We start from the raw sequence: 23773 nt of genomic DNA, 5'->3' as shown, positions 1-23773 counted from the left end.
TTGTGTGTAACTTATGATATGCAGTATCGTAACTTACGATATGCAGCTTATATTGTGTGTAACTACGATATGCAGCAGTTATAGGGCATCTGTGTGTGGTGCGCTTCAGAATAACCTTCCCATTGCCCTGTCATTTTGCTGGCGTTTTTCCTCTCGATGTGCACTCGTTTGGCGTTGGTTTTGTTCGCTTGTTTTGCTGAGGGCAAAAGACTTCATTTCTGAAGACTTCACGTTATCGGGGCGTTTAACAACAGCGAGAGCCCGAAAATCCAGCCAGGTGCTCGGCGGCCACTTTCGCTTTCCGAGGGCGCCGTGGCAGCCCGGGCTCGCTGCGTGCCCAAACTTCGGCACAGCCGCGTGCGGGGCGCCCTCACCTCGCGGCTCCCTGCGGCCGGGGCAGGCCCGGCCCTTCCCCAGGGGCCCGACCCGACCCCGCGGGGCCCGGCCCGGCCCCTCCGCCCCCGGCCCTGCCCCGGCGCTGACGTCCCTCCGCCCGCGGCTCCCGGCCGCCCTTTCCCGCTCCCCGCCGGCGGCGGCGGCTCCCCGCGGCGGAGCATGGCCCCCCCCGCGCCCCGGGCGCTGCCGCTCCCAATGCTGCTGCTGCTGCTGCTGCCGCTCGTCCTCCAGCGCCTCGCCGCCTCCCCCAGGCTCAACATCCCCAAGGTGCTGCTGCCCTTCACGCGCGGCACTCACGTCAACTTCACGCTGGAGGCCAGCGAGGGCTGCTACCGCTGGTGAGTGCGGGGCGGCGGGCAGGGAGCCCCCCGGGGGGCGGCCGGGCGGGGGCGGCCCCTTTCGGCGCGCCCGCTGCAGGGGGGCTGCGAGTGAAGGATGGGGCCGAAGGGGACCCTCAACACCCGCTAGCCCCGTACGTGCCCCCCCCGGCGGTCCTGCAGCCCTCAGTGCTGTGGCACCCTGCTGGGGTCCGGGCTGAGGGGCAGCAGGTGCCCGGCTGCAGCGCAAGGCTGAGGTGGGGCGGAGAGCCCGCTGCTGAGGCCCTGTGTCAGCTGGGCAGAGCGAGGTTGGGTGCCCCTGGCTCCTGGGGGCCTCCAGCACAGCACCCAGCGCCCCGGCGGGGAGGCCCACGTGGGAGCCGAACCTGGGTTGGGTCGCGCACCCGGGGTTGGCGGCAAACGCCTCTGTGTGCACAGGTGTAGAAACCGTGTCACGGCCTGCACGTTAAGTGCACGTTACCTGCTCCTTACCCTTCCTTTAATGCGCCAGGACTGTAATTTGGATCAGTAATTGGCAGCAGGTCCCTGCCTGAAAAAGCTCTAGCAGTCAGGAGATGTTTGGGATGATGCTTCTGTACGTGCCAGATGCTGGTAACACTTTTTAGTTGTTATTTTGTGGCTGTCAGTTACTAAAATAGGTTTTCTAGGGCTATTTGTTTGTGTGAGTTTTTTTGGCGGGCCTATGCTTCTCGTCCCTGAGCTAGTTACAGGCCTTTGATCCGTGCAACTTATGCATGTGAGGATGTTCCCGTGTACGAGAGCGGTAAGAAGAGCTGTGCCAAAGTTGACTGGGAGCAAGTTACTCAATAGAGCTGCATGTTGTCATGTAGTTTAATTTTATGGACTGTTTTAGCAACAAACTCATAAGTACAAGGCTTTTCTTACTGTAATCTGTAAAAACTGAGTCCTTTAAAGACTTTCCTGTGTGTAGTAAGGTACATTCTAGAAGGGTAGGAAACTTGTCAAAATGCTAGTAAAATCTGCAAGGTGTAGATCGTCGTCCCCGTTATGCCAGTGCCCTGCTGGGGGATGGCTGCAGCCACTCATGCATGTGCCAGATGCTGTCTGTCAGAAGTCTGCAGGTGTTTGTAAATCTCCGGGACCTACAGATGAAAAGAGGTAGGAATGTGCTCCAGGGAAATGCCAGATTTGGTCCGCACACATCTCCGCTGAGGGTGTTTGTAGGCACTTCAGAGCATGGCACACTGGTGCTGTGTACCAGCTGCAGGTCACAGCCCTTGTGCAGATGCTCTCCAGTCCGCTTTTCTATCCTCTCTTCTGTATGCCTTCAGAGATTGATTTTAGTTGAGAATTAAGGAAACTACACTGACTTCATACAGTGTGCCATTGTTTTCTCTACTGGGGTTGTAAATGTGTATTTCTTCACTTCTGCTTTGCAGGGGCTGGCAGGATGTGGGTGGTAGAACTCAACATGTGCTTACAGAATGAGCAGAGGAAGCAGTAGCTGGGGAGGGTTGAGCAGAAGCAGAAATACTGCAGTGCTCTGAGCACCTTTGTTAGGCTGCATCTGTGGCTCATTCCCTCTATATCCATGCCCTTGAAGGCCTTAAACTGTGGGGTATTGAGAAGAACCATACTTTGGAGGGGCAGGCTGCTCTGTATTGACTGGCTGACAAGTTTCCTGTACCTCCCTGAAAAAGTCGTTGGCGGTAGCTATTACTGGAAGAAGGCCGTTGAACTGAGCAAGTCCAGAAGTAGCAAGCGTAATGACTTCAGAAGTAGTGGCTGTGTCTGTAAGATGGGGGGGTGGGCTCACATACTTGAAATCAGGAATTCAGAGCGGAAATGATCAGACTGAGGCTGTGTCTGAGGAAGGGACTGAGGTGCTGCTGTAGTGTAACAGCTTTATATGCTGCCTCCTACCCCCCAACCACCCACATCACACAACCTATCTGCAAATGGTGTCCCTTGAGTTTGTGAAGAACTGCATCAGTCATCCCAAGCATTCCGAATTCATACCTAATTTCTTGAAAAATCAGCCTATAACATGTTGTGACTTAGTTGCTTTCCAGTTTTCTCGTTGCTCTGGTACTTCAAGAGAAACCAAAACCTACATGCAGTGCTGATGTTGCAGTACTTGGCTGGCAAAGGGCATTTGCTAGCTCCTTATCTTGTGTTTCTGATACTGGTTTGTAGATAGGTCTTATCAGTCCATGGGATATACATGATGGCTTACAGTACTCCAAAAAAATATGTTACAGTTGCTGACCAAGGTCTGTAACTTGGCTTTGAGGCTGGCAATCTAATCTCTGATACTCTGTTTTTTTGTTGTTTTCCTCTGGGTGCCTGTTTTACCAGAGGCCTAAAAATACATGTTCTCTGATTCTGACTGAAGAATGCCTAGTGTGAGGTACTGGCTGTCATTTACCATGTTACGAGGTGACTTGTTTTCCTGTGATTGTTAGCTCCTGCTAGCCTTGCTCCGTTCTTTGGTTCTCAGCTGTGCTGCATTTCCTCCTTTCAGGGCCATGGCAGCAGGTAGCAAAACGCTCCCTTGTCTCGAGGAGGTGCCTGATTTCCCAATGCGTTTTGAAGCTCCTGCAGACAGCAGCAGGAGCTCAGACTCAGGCTGAGGTACCTGTGTTGGCTAACTGACACAGGTCCTGCTGCTGTCCACATCACCTGCAGCTGGCTCCTGAGGATGTTGGCTTGAAACTGGAACGGGTGGCGTGAGTGCCTGGCATAGATCTTCTGCCAGAGCTGAAGAGGCACAAGAAATAGTTGTGGTTTTTCTCTTAACAAATGTGTCACCCTACAGCGTAGGTTTACTGCTGGGGAAACAACTTCTGAATCTGAGCATATCCTGCCTGGTAAGGAGGACGGGCACAGCAGGGACTCTTGTTTCTTAGTTTGGCAGCTTTTGCTGCTGAACACCTATGAAATGCTTTTTAGACTTTTGCTCTCTTCAGTCGTGGGTCTCATCTCAGTGGCCTAAGCATTAAGGGTGACTACATACACTGAGGTTTAAACAGACGGGATTATTTGAAATAATGCAAAAATGTGACATCTGTATTTTGGCATTAAACTGCCATTTTCCAGTTTATTTTCTAATTTAAAATCAGGCTAAGCTAATGTCAGGACAACTTGTGCAGACCGACCTTTGTTTATTGCGTTCTTTTAGTTGCGGTTGTGTGTTTTTAAAACACGATGCTGAGTAGCAGCGGGGCAGCGCAGCCTGCTGCTTTCCTTCAGGCAGCTAGGCAAGGGACAGAGAGAAGCACTTACAGCGAAACGCCTTCGGCCACCTGTTGGCTTGACAAAGCATGCAAGTTGCAGCTGGGCTGGACTGCAAAAACTATCACTGCTGGCTTAATCTGCTTCCCCTGAAGCTAGCAGGCATGTCAGTTGATCACCATTACAAAATCTCACAAGTGCTTCATCCTTGGTTCGTTTTGTGGTGTGTGATGTTTCCATGTGCCTTTAAAGAAGAACCAAATTGAGGATTTTTTTTTTTTTTTTTTTGCCGCTTTTTGTTTTCCTATTACAACGTGAGACATCCTGGGAGAGGACTGAGTGAACAACAGAGATAATCTCCCGCTGGGTAGTTGAAAATCCTTAAGATTTGAGGGAACTCTGCCAGGCTCCCTCTGTGCTGCTTTTGGAATGGATTCAGTTCCCATCCTTGCTTCTCTGGGAATCTACTTTTTATCATACGACTACAGTTGCCTGTGTGCTGCTCTGCCTCTTGTGTGTTCATTTCTGTATGCCAACAGCGGTAGCCCTGGGAGCGACTAGCAGTAAGGCACGCGCTGTATTCCCCAACCCAGTCTTACCAAACTCCTGAAAACCTTTACTATCCACTTTCTCTCTGGTGACACATCTGCCTATGTAATCCTAAAATACTCGATCAACTGACAGTTGTGGTGCATCTCTCTCTGCAGAGGTGGATTTTTGCTCATATAGACAGTTGCTTTTAGTCTGAAGATCTGAAGAAGCAATGCTATGTGATGAAGAAATAAAAATTAGCAGAGTATTGCTACATCTAAGGAAAAATATTTGCCGAATTTTTAACCAGATGATAAACAAATTAAATATACTCCTTGAAGTATTCCTTCAAGGTGATATTGCAGAACAGTCCATGAAAAGTACAGGAATAGGGCCAGGTATATCTGTAAATTATAACCTTGGCATGCAGTTCTGTGTCCAAGGGAGGAAAACTCATGAATGAAACTGAAATCAGCAAGAGGGCTGGCTGTCTTTATTGCAAGTTTCCTCAATTCCTCTGCAAGTAGGATTTTATCCAGAAGGAAATAAATACTGGGGCTTCTCTTAGCCCCCCCTCTCCACCACCTCGCTCTTCTTTCTAGCTCCTCTTCCCCTGCCCTGCTCTTTCTTCTAGACGCTGGTATGGGATTGAGAGCTAGTGCCAGAAATGCTTCCCGTTGCTTGCTTCTCAGGATCTAATTTTGACCTCTGACAAGCTTAGCTTTCACTATCACACACTGACGTGTTGCTGAAGACCTGCTGTAAGTGGGAGATGATGCAAACTGCTGTCTTTGCTGTCATTTTAAAGCAGAAGTTTCTTGTCCATCTAGAGCACGGTAGTGATCCCTTCGTGTATGACAGCAGAGTAATGCCGCTGCAATACGCAGCCTTTTTGATTTATGCCGCACCCTTTGCGTATTTGGCCCTGAATTAGACATTGTTTGAAAACAGAATGTGTGTTTTTTTAATGTTGCTGAGTGGTATCGAGGGGTCATCAAATAGGTTACAGTGTTTAAAGAAAGAAAGAAAGACAGAAAGACCATTGCACAGACCATTTCATGAAATAAATCACAACAGGCCCCGCTTCACGTAACAAGTTCAGGCAGTTGCCTAAGATAAACAGACATCCTATTGGTAATAAAATTAAAAATGTATTTGTATTAGGGAAAAATGAGTTATAAAATCAGCTGATATTCTACCGCTACCATGTAGCCCAAATAGTATCTAATCACTCCAGTGTCAACTGAGAGTTAACCCATAGCCGGCTGTAAAAGCTTAGAATTGGCTTTATAATTGGAGCATGTGTAAGTTTACAGCTAAAATTTCATACAAACTTCTAGTTTTTCTTTGTTCCTGCCTTTTTCTAATCTGAAAAATATCCCGTAATTAGGTTTAGTTTCACAACAGTGCTGTTGGTGCTTACTGTAGTGGCTGTGTGCTGCGTTACATGATGATGTATTAAAAGAACAACCACAAAACACAGTGAAACCCCTGTTGCGTACTAAACACAATTTCAGAGTACAGAAAAGCAAAATATCAAGTTAGTTAATAAATCTCGTAGCAGAGATTATTCAACAACATGAAGAACTAAATAATAATAAAAGCCAATCCCATACATATATGCTTGTTTAAAAAAAAAAGCCTGCCTGCTTATGAAGGGAGATCTGCACCCTCAGCTTAAAAAGCCTACAAACCAAGTACAAAAAAAAACTGGCATGCTTGTGAATACCCATGTTGTTTAAAGAAACTTGCTAAATGTTGGGAAGCTGCTTCATGCTTGCCTAGGTAGCCACAGAATAACAGGAAAATAACTAATTGGTCATTCTTTAATTAATCACTGCGTAGGAAATTCAAATGTACTAATAATACAGAAAGTCATTATTTTAGGAACAACGTAACCAGTATAAAAATGCTCATGTTTGTGTGCGTTGCTTTTAAGTAACTAGAATAGAACAAACAATTTTAAGGTTTAAGCTTTTGATTGGGGTTTAAATTGTCCATTGCTTCCTGCTGCGGGTTGTCATTCCCTTGATCAGATGTAATATTTTGAAATTTCTAGGTGAGCAATTGCTGCTGTTGTTACAAAACCCTTTAAAACTTGTCTTTCTGTGAGCAAAACGTTGGAAGCACACCAATGGGATGAATTAATAATTCATTGGAGTAATGGATCTTGCCCAAGATAAAAATATGATAATGCTCCGCAGTGCCTAATGAACCTGTGCGGCTCCATTAGCGTGCACAATTAAAAATGCTCTGACTACGCTGTGCCCTTGGATCACCCGCCTGGGGCCTTGCTGTGCGGACGGGTGCGGTGCGATACGATCCAGCCCCACATGCAGGGAAGCAGAGAGGTGGCCCCAGCTGATTTGCTTGGGCTGTAAGAAATGCTCTCTTCCTGTCTTAGTGACTGCCTGGAACAAAATGGGGTGGTAGTGTTTGGCTTGACTGGGCTCGAGGACCAAGTCGTGCTTTTTGTTACTTAGACCTGCAGACCCTGGTTTTACCTTACTGCAGGGATTGCAAGCCAAGTTCCTAGACTGCAATTGTTAACTCCAAGAAAACTGAGCGTGTTGTGATACCTTATTTTTTTTTGAAATGGGAACATTTTCAGTCAACAAGAAACTTGTCTTCCATGGGTTGTTCTGGCTGACTCTGCCAGTAACAGCAGTGGGTACAGCTGGTGCCTGCTGAGAAGGGCCTACAAGCTGCTGCTGCTGCTGGCTCGACACCCCCCACCAGCCCCCTGCCAACTTAAAGGCTGTTTCCCGTAGCTCCCAGGTAGGTGGTTTTGAACCTCCTCCAAAGAAAAGCCTGAATCAAAGCAGCTGTACCACCTTTACTGGGTGGGATCCTGGTAAATGGTTTAGATTGCATCTGTCAGATAACTGGATGGCTTCATCAGAGCTGCTGCAGTCAGCTGGGAGAACAGCTCCTGGCTGGCTTTGTCCTCGGGGCGTGCTTCCACTGTTGTAGCCCTTCAAAGGAGCAGCAGTGATGGCTGCCAGGCACCACGATGCTCCTGATGGGTGGCATTTCTGTGACCTGTGTCCCTGTGGCAGCTCCTGCAGGGGCGGCACCAACAGATGGGATCTGCCCTGCTCCTGGGGCACGGGGGTGGCCTCCTGGTGACAGCTGTGGTCACGGCTGCTTTGAATACTGGCCTCAGCTGTACATTGGTACACTCAAATTTAATTTCAAGAAGCTTAGTTTTCTAATATTTACTTTAATTCCTCCCCTCACCCCGAAGTAAGAGCTGGGCTTCGTGTGAGCTTTCCTTGAGTTAATTTCTGGAGCAGTTATCTTCAGAAAAGCCATACAAGTCAGAGCATTAAGCAATAGATGCATCAATTTTAGGTCAAAATTCCTTCCGTATGTGCTTAAATTTCACCAAAGATACGACTTTGGATGTTTTACAGCATCACATATTTTAACTAAACAGAGTAAATCAATACTTTTTAATTTCTTAATTAAAATAGTTTTCTCACTTGTTCAGGCACAGCAAGCGTGTGTAATTGTGATGTTCTGCCATCAGGAGCCCCCCGCCCCCCTTTTTTCCAGAAGGCCATCTCAAACACCTGGACGCCAGTGACAAGTAGTGAATGGAACTTTTTTTAGGGCTGTTAGCTACAACTGTTTTACCTTCTGCTTCAGTCCTGTGTGCGTGTGGGTTTGCTCGTTGTTCCACACCTACTAAGCTAATAAATAGCCAGGCCAGAGGTTTCGTAACTCTGGAAATAGCTGGAGATGGCTCTTAGGCTGAATTGCATTTAGCGGTGAAGTTGCCACAGTAGAGGGAAATGTGCTTCTGTCTGTCTGGGCTCTGGTGGACCTCTGGTTTGTGCTTTTCCCCCTTTTCTAACCCAGGCTCGCTTCTGCTGAAGCCCCTGATGAGCTGTTGCACTCCATCTCCGGTGAAAGTCAAATTCTTACTATGTAGGACATCTAATGTAAATTATTTAGATGGTTTTTAAACCAGCCCTTTGACTTCTCTCTAGCAGCAGTTTAACTCCTGCTAAAGCAACTACATAATCTTGTAGGTCCTCCACCAGGCCAGAGGTTGCAAGCATAGAGCCAGCAGACCAGGGCGAGCTCCAGTGTTCGCGGAAGGCTGTTGTCCAGGCACGGTCCTCGCAGCCCACACGTCTGACAAGCATCATCTTTGCTGAAGATATAAGTAAGTTCTAACTTTTGTAAGCACATCATGCTTGTTTTTGGGCATCCTGGCATCATCTAGAAACAAAGTAGAGATTTAAAAGTGCATGAAACAACAAGTGTCCATTCAGATGCACAATCATGTTGCACTTTCCATAGGCTGGTTTTTAAAGTTCTGTTTCTTAAAGGCCTGGAATCAGTATTGATGAAGCATCTAGAGAAGCAGGTAATTTTTTATTTATTTATTTATTTATTTATTTATTTATTTATTAAAAAAAAAGAAAGAGAAAAGAAAAGACAGTGATTGTGGAGGCTGAAAATACTTTGGCCTTTAGAAAGCTGGAAATTGCCTTTGTGTCTATCATACAATGTCGCTGGTTAGTTCATACAGTGACAGGTATGCAAAAGCAGATGGCTGAGTAAATATAGTGCAGTCACTAAATCAAGCAGGATATAGGGTTTTATGGTCTCTGGGTAGCAGTCATTAAGTTCTCTAGGACACAAGCTGTGTCTGACAGTTGTGCTGTACAAACTCTTAATATGCACTTAAAGTGTCTGTCACTGTTAGCGTAGTTGGAAATAACTTTTTTTTTTTTTTTTAAGATTTATTCTGAAGCTCAGTGAGGAAGGGAACTGTGAGGAAGGGAACTACTTTTCTTGCTTGTTTGGCCACAGTTACCACTTGACCGAGAGTTTCTTAGTCAAGGTCATGACCTTCACTTCCCTCAATGTCAGTGTCTTGTGTCATCAGCTTAAATTTGGGGTGAATTTTGTCTTGCTAGTGCTATTGTTTGGATGCTGAGCACTTCCAGTGCTGCTGATTCATGTGCTCTTTTTAACATCTCTTCAAGCGACTGGACAAGTTCTTCGTTGTGATGCTATAGTTGATATAATTCATGGCATCCAGATTGTGTCCACAACAAGAGAACTTTATCTTGAGGATTCACCACTGAAGCTAAAAATTCAAGCTTTGGATTCTGAAGGTAAGCAATTTACTTGTACTGAAACTCTTCATTGTTTGGTATGTGCTCTGGTTTTATTTGCAATACAATTTGAATGTTAAGCCAAGCAGAGCAATTCAAAGGGAGTTCTCTGGATAATGCTTTCAGTGAGCTATTGTTTTCCTTTAGGTATAAAACCTACATACCCAACTACCTGAATAGGAAAATCAAATGCTGCTTGATTTCTAATATCTTTTTCTTGTCTTTTTTCCTTACTTGCCCAGGACAACTAACTCTGGTGCTAAGAGTATTTTAAAAATCAGGTTTTAAAATCATTACAATGAAGATATCAGCTATTAGCAATCCTACCTTCAGGTCAGGAGCAAGAATGTAGTGGAAGAAGACGCAACACTTGTTCTGATGAAATGTCATGTCAGGATTTAACTAGACTGAGGAATATGAAGTCTTTTTTTTTTTTTCCTTTTGAGCTGAGATGTTCTAATGAATTTTGTGAAGGGACGTTTTGAGTCCAGTCAAGCATACAACAGGATATTCAGAGATGATATTAAGGACCAACCACCTGTTGGTTGGATCAATATTTTTGATTATTATAGAAGCACTTCTTATTGGGAGGTATAGTTTAGATTTAATCCATATCCAGCACATATGGATCAAATCTGTAGGAGCATAAAGCTTCTGCTTTTGATATTGTCTCTTGCATCAGAAGGAACTACGGTTCTGGTAAGAATTTCATGCTTTGTTTCAACAATCAATTTTTATGCACATGTGAACACTCACATGAACTAAACGATTTTTAGGACAGCTAGTGGAAAGGAAATGATATGGAAAACAGCTATAAAAGCTTGAATTGTTCATTTTGAATAGTTAATGAGCCCATCGTATGTTTGTGTAATTGTAAAACCACAAGTATCAGGTTATGTATGACAATAATGTTAATAATGAAAAGTGATTTTGTTTTCTTACGCTACATGTAAGACCAGATTCTTGGTTTGGTATTTTGACAACCTCTCAAGAATACTCAGTGGACAAATTTGCCTTGGAAGCCATCCAACTTTGAAGTTTGGACACAAGCAGTGGTTTAAACCCCAGGGTGAACTTTTAATCTAAATGATTGAAACAAAATGTTTGTTAAAAGCCTTAGGACTAAACATCCCAACATAAACTTAGGGGATTGGAATACATTTGAAAGCTTTGAAAATCAGTTCCTTTTCATCCAAGTAACTTGGGTGCCTGTGCTTCTGAATTCAAGGTGTGTGTTTTTTTTATTTGTTTGTTTTTTTGTTTTTATACTTAAGAAATAGGAAAAACTCAAAATAAAATGTTTATTCAGTTCTATGAAAATCTGGAAAAATCCACTAAAATCCACCAGTTTTGCTGAGAATTTGCACACCACACAGAGACTGAGTACGTTGTATTAGTCTGTGTACTATGCAACCTAGGTTAAGAAGTTATGTACCAACTGTGATGTGTTAGGGACAAATAGTGATCATTGCATCTTATATTGCCAGATTATTGCATCTGGTATGCATTAGATCATTTTATTGATATTGATGCTTCCACTCCTGTAAGAGCTGATATACCTTCAGGAATAGTTTTGTTCCTTACTCTTCTATACATATTTTCCAATTTTTTTTTTATTTTTTTTTTAATAAATATTTTCTACTTATAAAAAGACATACAAAAAAGTCATGTTTTTTTTTTTTTTACCTGTTGAGCTTTGCTGAAGTTATTTTATTATGAATTAACTAGAGAAGAGTTAAATAAGAGAGAGACTGGTGATTTCCTTTTCAGATCTAAATAAGTTTGAAGAATTGTCAGAATAAATTTGAGCTCTTCTATTCAGTTTCTTTAGTGGTACTGTCACATCTCCACATCTAGAAAGACTTTCATAAGCAAGAGTAATTTAATTCATGTGAATAAACCATTTTATTTATGGGAACTTAAAAAACCCCAAACCTTCTAGTAATCCTTTTAGGTATTTAGAAAGGGTAGAAATCCCTTAACTTGAACAGAGTTTGTCATGCCATAATTACACTCATATGACAGACCTTCAGCTTGTTGAAACAGAAGCCTAACAAAATGATGATTGTCCTGAAATTTACAGCCGTGTTTGAAGAACTGCAGCTTTGTATTGCCTGGCTATTGTAACAGTGCATGGAGCTCATACTTTAGGGAGATTGGAATGTTTCCTAGTTTTCTGACTTTCTGCAAATTACATTTTGATTGTATGTCATAGTAAAGTTGTAAAAATTATATATTTTTTTTTGTTTTACATTTAAAATCTTTGTGTTGTACTTGCCCCAATTCTGTATGATGAACTAGCTGTAAAAAATCAGGTCAAAGGGATTTTCTGGAGTAGGAAAAAAATGTTGCTTTTAGTTGACTATAACACTGTTTTAATGTGAAAAAAACATTTTCTCTACCAATGTAGCTTTTTTTTTTTTTTTTTTTTTTTTTTTTTAAGTATTTCAAGACATCTTCCAAAAGCATAAGATAGTCTGCTAAAATTATTGTGGATATTTTTTCAGTCTGGGAATGACAAGCAAATTTATCATAGGACAGTGATATAAAGGGAACTGAAATTGAATTAAAATGTGAAGTTACTGCTACGTAACTAGAATGCTTTGCAAGCATAATCTTTGTAAAACTGATTAAAGTAGTCTGGCATAGTCTTTGTGAAAGAATTGCTGGGGGCAGTTGGGGATCTGAAGTATAGTCAGTCTTCTGGAGAGATGATACAAAATAATTGTAGTTGTTTGATATTCAACTTGTTCTAAGAGCCCTGTGATACCACCACTAAAGGTCAGTAGGGCTTTTGTCTATGGATATCTGAAAGTCTCAATTGTTTCTCCTTGTTATTCTTACAGGGCTTTGAGGATGTTAGGAATACAAGTTAGTTCACTAAAAGTGCTTGTAATACCATCTGTGAGGCATCTGGAAATCTACAGTGTTGTGAATTTTTTTCCCCCTCATCCCAATTCTTTCTTATTTGCTTCTAGAGTACCTTACCTAACTGCAGCTTTGACAGTAGTGACCACCTTTTTCTTTTTTTTTCCTTTTTTTCTCCGTTCCTCTTCTTTTTCCCCTGTAGTAATAGTTGAACATCAGGTGGCAATTCCCTCCATAACTCTTCAGGAAAAATAAAAACCCTCCACATGTACAGTCCCCAGTTAGAGAGATCTACCCATAACTCTTGAGAGCAAATGGATTTTGGGTGGGTCATCAGTGATTTTCCCTTCATCCAAGGTGTACTTGGTCTTCTGTGACTTTAACTCAAGGAGACCCAGCAGCTCCTGCCTCTCCGACAAGTCTCGAATCTGCACTCGCTGTCTCTGTAACCTGATGACATAGGAAAGCTTTTTTACATCAGTAGTTGTATAAAGGCTGAATTATTTTCAGAGCACAGGTCTCAGCCAGCAGCGCCCTTTGAAGAGCCTGCGAGGGTGATGTGCTGGCTGGCTAGGGTGGCCTGTTTGGCACCCTTGTGATGCTGCAGAGGGGTAGGGACGCACTCGGCACCCATGGCAAGTGTTGTGTTACCTGTCTGCCTCCCTGGTGCTGCCTCTGGCAGGGTTAACCTGTGGCTTGCAGCTGCCATCCATGCTGTGGAGATCACTGGTCCTGTCTTGAAGGAGTAGGACCCTGCATCACCTGGGGAATGCCCACCACAGGTTGTCTCCGACAACCTGAGTTTGCCTTTGTAGTGGGGGACCCCAACAGGAGCCACGGCATCCAGGCCCAATGAATGGCAAGTCCAAGTCTGTAAGGAAGCGTTTGTGCTTGTGGTACCACTTTGCTGCAGCATTGGCTGTGTCCAGGCATCGCTTCTCCATGGTGCCGTAACTTGCTTTGTGCTCCGCTGGCCGGCTTTATTTTCAATTGGAGCAAGAAAAAAAAGTGTAGTACAGCTTTGCAAAGCCAATGCATGTATCATTAAAGAAAGCTAGACTTGACTGTGTGTTAAATAACACAGTACCAATCAATTTTAATTATATTGCTATGTGCATTTTGAGTTTTTTGTTTGTAGTCCTATTTATTTGAGACTCAGATATTTGCAATAAGTTGTGTACAAGTTGGAAAGAGAACATAGGCTGTAAATTGTGTTGTCCTGTCTTAAAATATTCTTGCATCTTAAAGATGTAATTAACATTAAAGCATAAGAATTTGAGAATAAATTTGCTTTGATTCTTAGTTTTATGTAAACCTGAATGTCAAAGGGAAGAACACGATTGAAAATGTAGTTTAAAACATAGTAAATACTGGGATTTATTTGTCCCAGCTGACACTGCAAGACCCATCTTGAAGATGAGATGTGTGTATTCAGTTTTATTTTTGGAAGATGAAGTGGTATATGGCATTGCAAGCTTGACAGACAAGTGGTTGACAGAATGATATTGAGTTTGCACAGGTCAGTAAAGCAAACTAGATTGTGATTTTTGTAGTTAGATACTGGTAGTTCTCTTAGGGATAAGATAAAATTCCTAGGGAAAAAAAGCTTGTGTTCCAGGAAGACTTTACGGGTTGTTACTTGTTTTTGTTTTAATTTACTTCGTTGTTTCATAGGAAACACCTTCAGCACATTGGCAGGATTAGTCTTTGACTGGACAATAGTAAAAGACACGGATGCTGATGGCTTCTCAGATTCCCACAATGCCTTGCGGTAAGTTCATTTACATTGTCCGCAAAAAAAAAAAAAGCAAATCTCCTGTCCTTTAGGTTTGCAAATATTTCCCCACATCTAGGCAGTTAACTAAGCTGACCTCTAAAATAATACTTGTGTTGATTGTTTTGTGTCTATGTGTATGTCTTTTTGTTTCCTCTTTTTTTTTTTTTTTTTTTTTTTTTTATGCCTACTCAACTTTCTGGACGCTCTCATCCCCGTTTAATTTAAAAACTGATAGCATTAATGAGCAGCCCAGGTAGCTCTAATCCAATAATCCAATGAGTAGAGAACATTTGGTGCAAAGATTTAAAAACAAAACAAAAAAACACAACAGAAGTCAACAGAAAGGGACTTCCATTCCAGAAAGGAGTTCTGTTGGCTCATAGAGCTTCAGGTTTCAGTCAACACCCAGTTCTGGCACTGAAATAGCTTTCAGAGTAGCTAACATTTAAATCCGAATTGGCCAAGTGACTGCTTGCAAGCTAGATATAGCTCACAAGGCTAGATGGAATAATTCAGTGAAAGATATTCAATATAGTTCCTTTCAGACAAGCAATGAACGGAAAGCAGTTGCTTGATAAATAAGCCATGATGGTTGGTTCATTACCAGGTCTGACTCAAAGAATAAATTTACTGGAGTTTAGAAGTGCTGTGTTTTATGGAAACTGCTATCTGAAGACCTTAAAAGTGCTTTTCAACTCATTAATGAGTTCAGTGTTTTCCAGTGCTCTTGTATAACAGTTTCCCTCTGTTTAATGGAGGTGGACTTCTTGCTCAGAAGTCAAGGAGCTCATCTGTGGCAGGGGTAGGAAAAGAATCCAAACTGTACGGTTTTATTTGCTCCTACAGATATGTCACCAGACCATCTCTTGCTGCTGTTTTCTTTCTCTGTTTATTCACTGTCTTCTCTATGTCCTTTTTTTTGGTGTTGATTTTGTTGTTTCTGGTCTTCAGCTTAAAGTAATTGAACTTCAGTGGCTTCAAACAGAAATTTCAGTTTGCATCCTTACTAAACTACTGAAGGCTACTTACCATTATCGTGATGGAATATTTTTCAAGTCATACTCTGAGAGTTTTATCCTTACAGTGACACCAACATACTCAAAGTAAAATAGTCAACAGCACTGGGATCCTATTCTCTAGCAGTGTTGTGCTAGGATTCATTGTATTAAATGCTATACTGAATTTTGACATTGCTCAATGGGGATGTTAGCAAAAATACATCCCTGACACCCGTGAATCTGACCAGACTGCAAACACATGAAACATGGATTTTTCTCACAAAAAAGGTTACAGATGTTTCTCAAGTGCAACATTAATCAAAACTTCTTAACGTACAGTGATCTTGTAATATTAAATATTCGAACTCATTTGGCAGAGGCTTCAGCTACTTCAAAAACAGGTTCCAACAAAACGTAGATAGATTGTAGGGACATAGTAACATAGGAAACTGTCTTCTTTCAAAGAACCTGGCTTTATTCATAGGATGCTTGACTATGATGTAGGGAAATCAGCTCACTAAGAGAATAAATGAGTATGGGGAAAAAAACAAAAACCAAAAACCACAATACCTAGTAAATGCATCCAAGCTTCTTCATATCGGTCAAAGTTGTGTTCTGGTTCATTAAGCTGTTACTTTTATAAACATAAGCTGCTGGTCTTTCACATCCGCTGTTCCACAATAATCTAGAGAGCTTTTGCAGTCTACACATAGTGTAAAAATTGGAGGGATCATTGTAGACAACATGTGCAGTTTTCTGATATCATTTTAAGGCTGACAAACAAGCTTCAAACAAACTTTTATCAGTCACACAAATTAACTGCAGATATGTACAGGAATAAGTAAAATTTGGATATCTGGTCCCAGGCAGACATCTTAAATTTGCTTATGACATGGAAATTGGATGTGAATAGATGGCAGTGGTGTTTCTGTGTGTTTTTACAAAGATTGGTTTAAATTTTTCTGCTCATTTCTCATTTCACCTTTCAGTATACTCAAGTTTTCAGAATCCACTTATATTCCACCCTCTTATATACTGGAGATGGAAAAAGTTGCCAAGCAAGGAGATACCATTTTGGTGTCTGGAATGAAAACAGGGAGCTCTAAATTAAAAGCAACAATACAGGAAAACGTCTATAAGGTAAGAAACTTGCATGTGAAGTTCTATTTTTTATTATTTTTTTAACATTGGACTATAAAACTAAATTATAGGAGTACTATAAGTTTGCCCTGCTGTATTGTTCCTTAAGACATCAGTTGCCACTGGGGATATCAGCGCTGCCTTAGCCTTATTGGATTGACTCTAGAGTCCATATCACAGAAGGTGACAGTATTAATTTTGATCTCCATGGGAGGGTTGGAGTTTGCAGTTGCCCTGATGCAGCTGCCTTACCCAGGACAGTGCATGTCCCAGACATTCTTTCTAAACCTGACTCTCTGACAAAGGCCCTGAAGCAGAAGAGTACGCTTCAAGTGCTTCTGTAAGATTTTATTACTCCTGATAGTCATTCCTATTACATATATAATTAGAATCATGCTGGGTAGTGCGTTGGCCCTTTAGGTTTGTTTGTTTTTAACTGGAACTCTTTAGTTCTTAGAATGAACAAGTAGCCAAAACAAGGATTGTTATCTTGTATATACCTTTATTTCCTGTTATGCTTGAAATAAATGTCATACAAATACTTGGTTAGTTTCTAATTCTACCTTATTAGGTCCTGGTTTCCCAGGAAGGTCTTTGGAATACAAATGTCAATGCTACAGGAGTGCTAAACTGCAGTATTGGCAGTCTTCCCGGTTGTTATATAGAACTGTTTTTACTTTGTAACTTGAAGTGACTGAGTTTTTCAGTTCTCTCTGTTAACAGTATGGCTTTTTCTGTAATAGCAATTACACACACAACCATCTCAGTTGTTTGTAAATCCTGACTCCAATACTTGGCATTTTTCTAGTATCAGTTCAGTTTCATACCTAAAAAATCTCTTTGTATAAAGCGTGTTTTGTTTTGTTTTGTTTTCTGAGGTTCAGCTCATATCTGCAGTCTGGTTTTGCAGTTTTGTTTTATTACATGTTGTACTTAAGTCTGGCTTAAATAAAAACATTATCTTGGACTGTCAAACCTGCACCTGTAAAAAGTGTTCTGTGGAAATATTCTAAATCAGTGTAATACAGGTAATGTGGCAGAAATGGTAGGACATGTTGAGAAATGTGTTTTTGTTACAGGTTTAGCCCTGATAAATAGTTCAGATGAATATAGTTACTCTAAAATTATACAGTATTAGTCTGACTCAATACTTTTTCTTGAGTGCTTGTAGCTTGGTTGGTTTTCTGTTTTAACGTTTTTCTGAATTAGTTTTGAATGAATACTGTCAGTGCAATTGAAAAGATATTACTGCGTTTGCAGTTTTTTGGCTTGTGATTAATAGTTCATTTAAATCTTTCATTCTGCCAGACAACACATTTTCAGTGAACATCCCTTGAGCAACCACGATATAACTTACACAGTTTAAATTATAAAACTGTATGTTGTCTATTGTATTTCTAATGTAATAGACCAGTGAGTTTGATACAGATTCCTTAATGAAGTTTTAAAGGATCTCTTTTATGGAGCTGCCTTGTTTTACAGTAGGCAAAGAGAATTTCTGTATGTCTAAACAGTCGCCATGCATCTGTCTCAAGTATTCCTATATCATTCAGAAGACTAAACTAAAATGATGTCCAACACAGACATGTTTTTCTTCAGCCTTGCACGATACTACTGAACCATGCATAGATTGGAATTGCTTCTCCATTTTGGTTGCTGGGGAGACTGGCAGTAAAGAGAGAATAAAATCAAAGAAAGTTGTTTCTGGAATGCGTCCAGAAAACTTTCATTTCACTTTTCCTTTTGAACCATGTCCAGATTATTCCTCCTTTGCCTCCGTTTCTCACTTTGAAAATGGGTGGTGATAGTGAGTATTTGAAGTACAAGGCATGCTTCATTAACGTTTATGCTTTGGAGATCCATAGCTTCTAAATGGTACAGGGATCTAAGTCATCGCCAGGCTCCCCGATGCTAAAACAGGACTTAGGAAAAAGAGTGACTAAAGAAAGTTGTGCTTGAAATTGTGACAGTGGATGAACACAGCTAAGCTACTGCTGCGAAAGCAGCTGCATACTGCCATGCAGGATAGGCTTGCACAGCGGTATTAATGCAGGTGCTGGGAAGATACAGGAGCACGTTCAAGAGCAGCATGGCTGGCTTCTGTCAAGCACGTGGTGGGCATCGCTCTGCATGTGCCCGTCTGGGGCTGATGGAAGATCCCTGGTCCCTTTGAGTGATGGGAAAGCTCTGACAACCTCCTGGCACACAGAGCATAATTTGAACAAGTTTTGTTGTCTCTTTTGGATTAACTTCTTTTTGGAGTTGATGCATAGAGCAGATCTACATACAGCTCATTGTCTTCTGCATTTTCCTGTCTTTGCAAAACTTGAGATGATAATAAAGAGCTACTTACAGGAAGTAATATCTTTCATTATAGATTCTAAGCTATTGCTGCATGTTATGTTTCAAACAAAGAAGTGAACTGCTTTTTCTTTTTTTTTTTTTTTTTCTCAATCAATAGCATGTACATCCTGCAGAAGTCAGATTGCTTATTTTGGAAAACATCCTTTTAAATCCGGCATATGATGTTTATCTTCTGGTAGGAACATCAATTCAGTACAGAGTTCAGAAAATAAGACAAGGGAAGATTACAGGTTTGTCCTCTTATTTGTTTGTTTTTAACAAGTGTGTGAATTTTTCACTGCAGAGAAGTTTTTAATTGGGTTTCGATAGGTTTGTTACTATATAACAATCAACAAAACAATGAAGGTTGTTTTTCTAAATCACAATGATACAGCCATTTAGGATTTCTCTCATAAAAATTATGACTATAAAGGATATAATCTCACAAATTTGTTGAGTACATGAAGGTAAAGGTAACTTAGAATAGGAGCGAGTGCTATCATAGAAAGAAGAAACTGTCTGATTTACTAATCTAAATTTAGTTTAAGATTTTTTTATAACAGGGAATGTTTTATTGACAAATGGATTTGCTCCATTTCTACAAGTGTTGGTTAGCTGGCTCTACCTCCACTTAAAGCTGTGGAAGTTTGTAATTACATCCCTTGTTTACAAGGAGCCTGTGCTGTTGATAACTTTCCTTAAACAGAATGTAAACAGCTAGATGCAAAATATTTGACTAGGCACATCAGCAGCTTGTAGAGAAGAGTGAAGCAGCAGAAATCATCAGTAACTTGCAGAGAGTAACTTCACCACTTTGGAAGCTGGGAATGAATTGGATGTTAGGTCTGAACAGTGGGATGATTCCAGTTGAAAACTGAAGCTTCAAAGAAACGAAAGTTAGGCAAAGTAGCTCATTTTGTGTGCATGTGTACTGAACACAGAAATGCTGTTTCGGTAAGACATTAAAAATACTGATTTAATGCACGCACTAGGCATCAATAAAAATTAATCAGCAATAATTAGCAGCATCCAAACACTGACACACTTGCTTTTATTGTTTCATATGTTGTCTTGTTTTATGTGCAGAATTAATGATGCCGTCTGATCAGTATGAGCTGCAGCTCCAGAACAACGTGCTTGGCCCTGAGGGAGATCTGTCTTGGCCGGTTGCCCAGTTGGACCAGGCAACATCAGTTGTAACTGCAGTGCAGCAGGGACAAACTAATCTCGTACTTGAGCACAAGAGTATCCTTCCTAGGTGATGCTTTTCCACCCAGATCCTTGTGGCAGGAGACAAACTTTCCACCCTTGGCAGCGCAAAATGATAAAATTACTTATATTTGTACTGATAGCCTTGAAAATCAGGAGCACCTGATGGAGTATAGAGAGCAGCACTGCTGTGAATTCAGTCTTAAAAGCATTGCCCAATGCCTTGAAATATTCTAAGAAATCAGGTTGGAAAAGATCAGTTAAATCATGTCTGTTTTCCTCAGTCAATGTGGGAATGTGAAAGGGCTTTATTTAATTTTTGTATTCAGATCAGTATTCTCTGTTGGGATGTCTCCAAAATGCTCGGTGTCTTTGAGGATAGTGGGGGTAACATTTATCATTAATATACAATTAGCTCTATATATCTCAAGGGGCACCCCTAGAAACATGCTGATCTTGACTTTTGTCAAAACTTATATGTTCCTTTACTGAAACTTCAGGTATTCGCATGCAAGGGGTTTCCAGGTTACCAAACAGCACTATATATGTTGTAAATCCTGGTTATTTAGGTTGGTACTGGCTTAATTTTCCTGATTGCTTAATAGCGTTTCTTGTCTTTGTTCTTTTGTTGGTGTATTTCTGTGTGTATATATACCCTTTTAGTTCTTGTATGACTTATCTTAGAAAAGTCATTCATAAAGTTAACTCAATGTGAAATGGGTTTAGTAGTGAATAGTTATTTTCTTTCAACTCTTTAATCAGCAACTTAAAACAATTAAGGGACATCTTAAGAGCGTGGCCACCAGAATTCTAATGCTTTTATTCATTACAAAAAGAGGAACTGAATGGTCTGTGCCGTTCAATATTTTCTGTTTTGTAGGTTTTACGATTCATCCAGGTGACAGATGGGTCCTAGAAACAGGCAGACTTTATGAAATTACAATCGAAATATATGATAAATCGAGCAATAAGGTGTATTTATCTGAGGTAAGTGAAATGTTGATATGCTTCTGAGTGTCTGTCTCCTAAATTCTGTCTTTTAAATTAGTTGAGCGGTTTGTTTATGTAGAGCTATGACTTTCAAAGCTGCGTGTTTTCTTTCCCCTGTGCTTTTTTTTTTTTTTTTTTTTTTTTTGTGGTAGTTCATGTGAAAGTGCCCCTTAGAGTGTAAATGCTGTAGAAAAACTGGAAGAAGTGTGCTTCACATGTGTAGCATAGGCCCTGCACTAGAAATTGCAGTTGTGGAGAGGCAGTACTAATGTTGTACTTCATCCACTCCTCCACCTACCTCCCCCAGTATAATTTTGTTACCTGTAGAGGCAGTCTTTCCTATTGTAAAAGAACAAAGCATAAGATAGGCTTATTATACTCCTGAGAATCTAGCTGATTCCTTTCAGTTGATTATGGGAAAAGCCTAGATGATTAGCTAGCATTAAAACACTTAATTGTTTGGGTAGTCAAATAAGATGAATTTTAGGTATTAGGTACCAAATATATTGTACTCCTTAAAAAAAAAAAAAAAAAGATAGTTCATTTGCAAGCAGAATAATTTTATTAAATGATTGCTGTTCAGAATATTGAGTTTCTGTGACTATTAATTTATTTGTACCTGCTTCTCGAGATATAGATTTGAGTTTCTGCCAAATCTCAGAAGATATGTGTTATTGTGGCAGTATAATCACATGTTCTTTCACTTTTGTGTTGAAGAATTAAAAAGTAAGAAATTATTGTAAAATCCGAATTTTTAGTGCTATATATATTGCTACTTCTGCGCTAAATTACATCTTGTGGTTATCATAAAAAGTACATATTTTCTGTGGAGTTAATGATGTGTCTGAAAAGTATAGTCTTGTTGAAGGATGGAAACTTTCATAGGGTAACAGTTCTTACTCAGTTTCAGATGAGCTTCTTTGAACTTTGTTACTGTAGGATTTTCTCATTGATTTGTTGCTAATGTTTATGGCTGTCTACGGCATTAATGCTAATTATCTGTGGTGATGTTTATGTAATGTTTTGATTTTAGAATATCAGAATTAGTACAAAGTTCTCTGAAGAGTATTTTGAGATCCTGAAGTCGTCTATGAATGGATCATATCATTATGTGAGAGCAATAAAGAAAGGTCAGACCGTTATTGATGCTGCACTGACATCAGTAGTAGATCAGGTATGTCTTTACAGAAAACTGTTCTGCTTTTACCATTAGGCTTAAAAATAATTTACTTACACAGTAGTGACTATAGTAGATGGCAGACCTTGTAAAAGGAAAGCTAAGAATTGCATGGATCTAAGCCATCGTTGTTTAAACAGATTAAGAAAGTCCTTACTTCAGGAAAACTGTCAATTAAGTCAACAGAGGATTTGCTTAAATAAAGTCTGTGGGATTTTGCTACTGAGTGTGTGGCAAATACCTATTGAACTAGTGGTGCACAGCACTTATGTTTTTTTTTATGGCAGATACCTTATGTGGGCACATACCATATCCTTGTGCAGGTGCAAAGGTCTCCTCACATTCTGAGTGAATTTTACAATTTATTGTGGTAGGATCATCAGTGTCATACCCTGGCCTTGTTCCGCATTCAGTTACATTTGGAAAGTTTTCTGTCATTTGGTAAGTGTTGTTAAATGCTGGAATGAAAATCTGCCAAACGTATCAGCCTAAAAATTTCCTCAAATTAATATTCATTAACTTTCTGCTAGTTGCGCAGGCTGCTGAACGTATGGCTAACTAGGACACGTGGTGTGAAAGTGATTTGCTTTTGCTTGAAATTTGGAAAGATTCAACATTTGAACCCATTTGCTCTGAAGTCTTTTTAGTTATTCCTTGAATAAGATTTGATAGGTCCTTGTGTATGATACACCATGCTCATTCTTTGTGTCAGAGAGGTATTCTTGAATGAAGTGAGGTCTGGTGAGAGCTGTTGAAGCTTTCTTTAGTAACACTAGCAAGAAACAGTATATTGTGCAGGCGGGTTATGGCATTAAAATTACAGCAAAGTTATAAAGGCCAGTGTTTCAGGATGGACTGAGAAATGGGTCTTCTAGGCAGAGATTCAGTTTTACCTCCTGCAGAGTAGAATGAGCAAGGAGTAAATGCATTTATGGAGTTATCAGATTAGTTCTCCAGATGAGAGTGTATTTCCTATTGCTGTTTGCCTTTAAATAAGCATGGACACTTGTATCTCCATAGTAATATTACTCACATAATTGAATAGCACACATCACTGCCATGAGCTTACTATTTGCTCACAAATAATGCTGTTCATAAGGGACGCTTAATTGCTTTCTTTTCTATATGAGATGTTTTCAACATCTTGTCTATATATGACTAAGCATTATTTGCAGGAAGTGCTATGATGTCACTTATAACACTGTACTGTTAATTTTTGTAGGATGGAGGAGTACACACATTCCCAGTTCCAGTGCGAAACCAGCAAGAAGTTGAAATTTATGTTCCAATAGTTCTTTCACCCAGCATTTTGACGTTTCCCTGGCAGCCAAAAGCAGGAGCCTACCAGTACACCATACAGGTATGCCAAAGATGTATCTAAATGCAGAAAGGATTGCTCAAGCAGATGCAGTGAGGCCTGTAACTACTTCAACTACTTACATAGAATTGACATCGAATAATTCAGGCACAGTGATATCCAAACTTTTATATGGAGGAATTTTGTTTTGGTTATATTTGTAGGAATTAACGTGTAGATAAATAAATAAACAGCCTTTTACTTTTTACTTTTCACCTGCTTCCAATTCCCTCATGAGCCACCTGTATGTGCACACAAAGAGTAGTTTGAAATTAGAGAAAACATCATATATACGAAATTCCGTGCTAATAATTAGAGA

At 40.7% G+C, this 23773-nt stretch overlaps 1 protein-coding gene across 1 annotated transcript in view; it reads left to right on the top strand.

The window, feature by feature from the left end:
* Window positions 1–456: 456 nt before the first annotated feature.
* NUP210 (nucleoporin 210) overlaps window positions 457–23773 on the top strand; it is a 66202-nt gene continuing 42885 nt past the window's right edge. Inside the window, exons 1-11 of the mRNA XM_082767999.1 lie at window positions 457–734; window positions 8498–8634; window positions 9464–9595; window positions 14138–14234; window positions 16228–16378; window positions 18840–18972; window positions 19808–19966; window positions 20431–20499; window positions 20811–20917; window positions 21954–22094; window positions 23320–23457. Coding sequence (XP_082624125.1) covers window positions 556–734; window positions 8498–8634; window positions 9464–9595; window positions 14138–14234; window positions 16228–16378; window positions 18840–18972; window positions 19808–19966; window positions 20431–20499; window positions 20811–20917; window positions 21954–22094; window positions 23320–23457 — 1443 coding nt within the window. The 5' untranslated portion in view covers window positions 457–555. The remainder of the gene's footprint in view (window positions 735–8497; window positions 8635–9463; window positions 9596–14137; window positions 14235–16227; window positions 16379–18839; window positions 18973–19807; window positions 19967–20430; window positions 20500–20810; window positions 20918–21953; window positions 22095–23319; window positions 23458–23773) is intronic.

Source organism: Aythya marila, assembly GCF_965140915.1.
Source record: "Aythya marila genome assembly, chromosome: 10".
Taxonomy (NCBI): domain Eukaryota; kingdom Metazoa; phylum Chordata; class Aves; order Anseriformes; family Anatidae; genus Aythya; species Aythya marila.
This window is presented reverse-complemented; position numbering and strand designations above follow the sequence as displayed.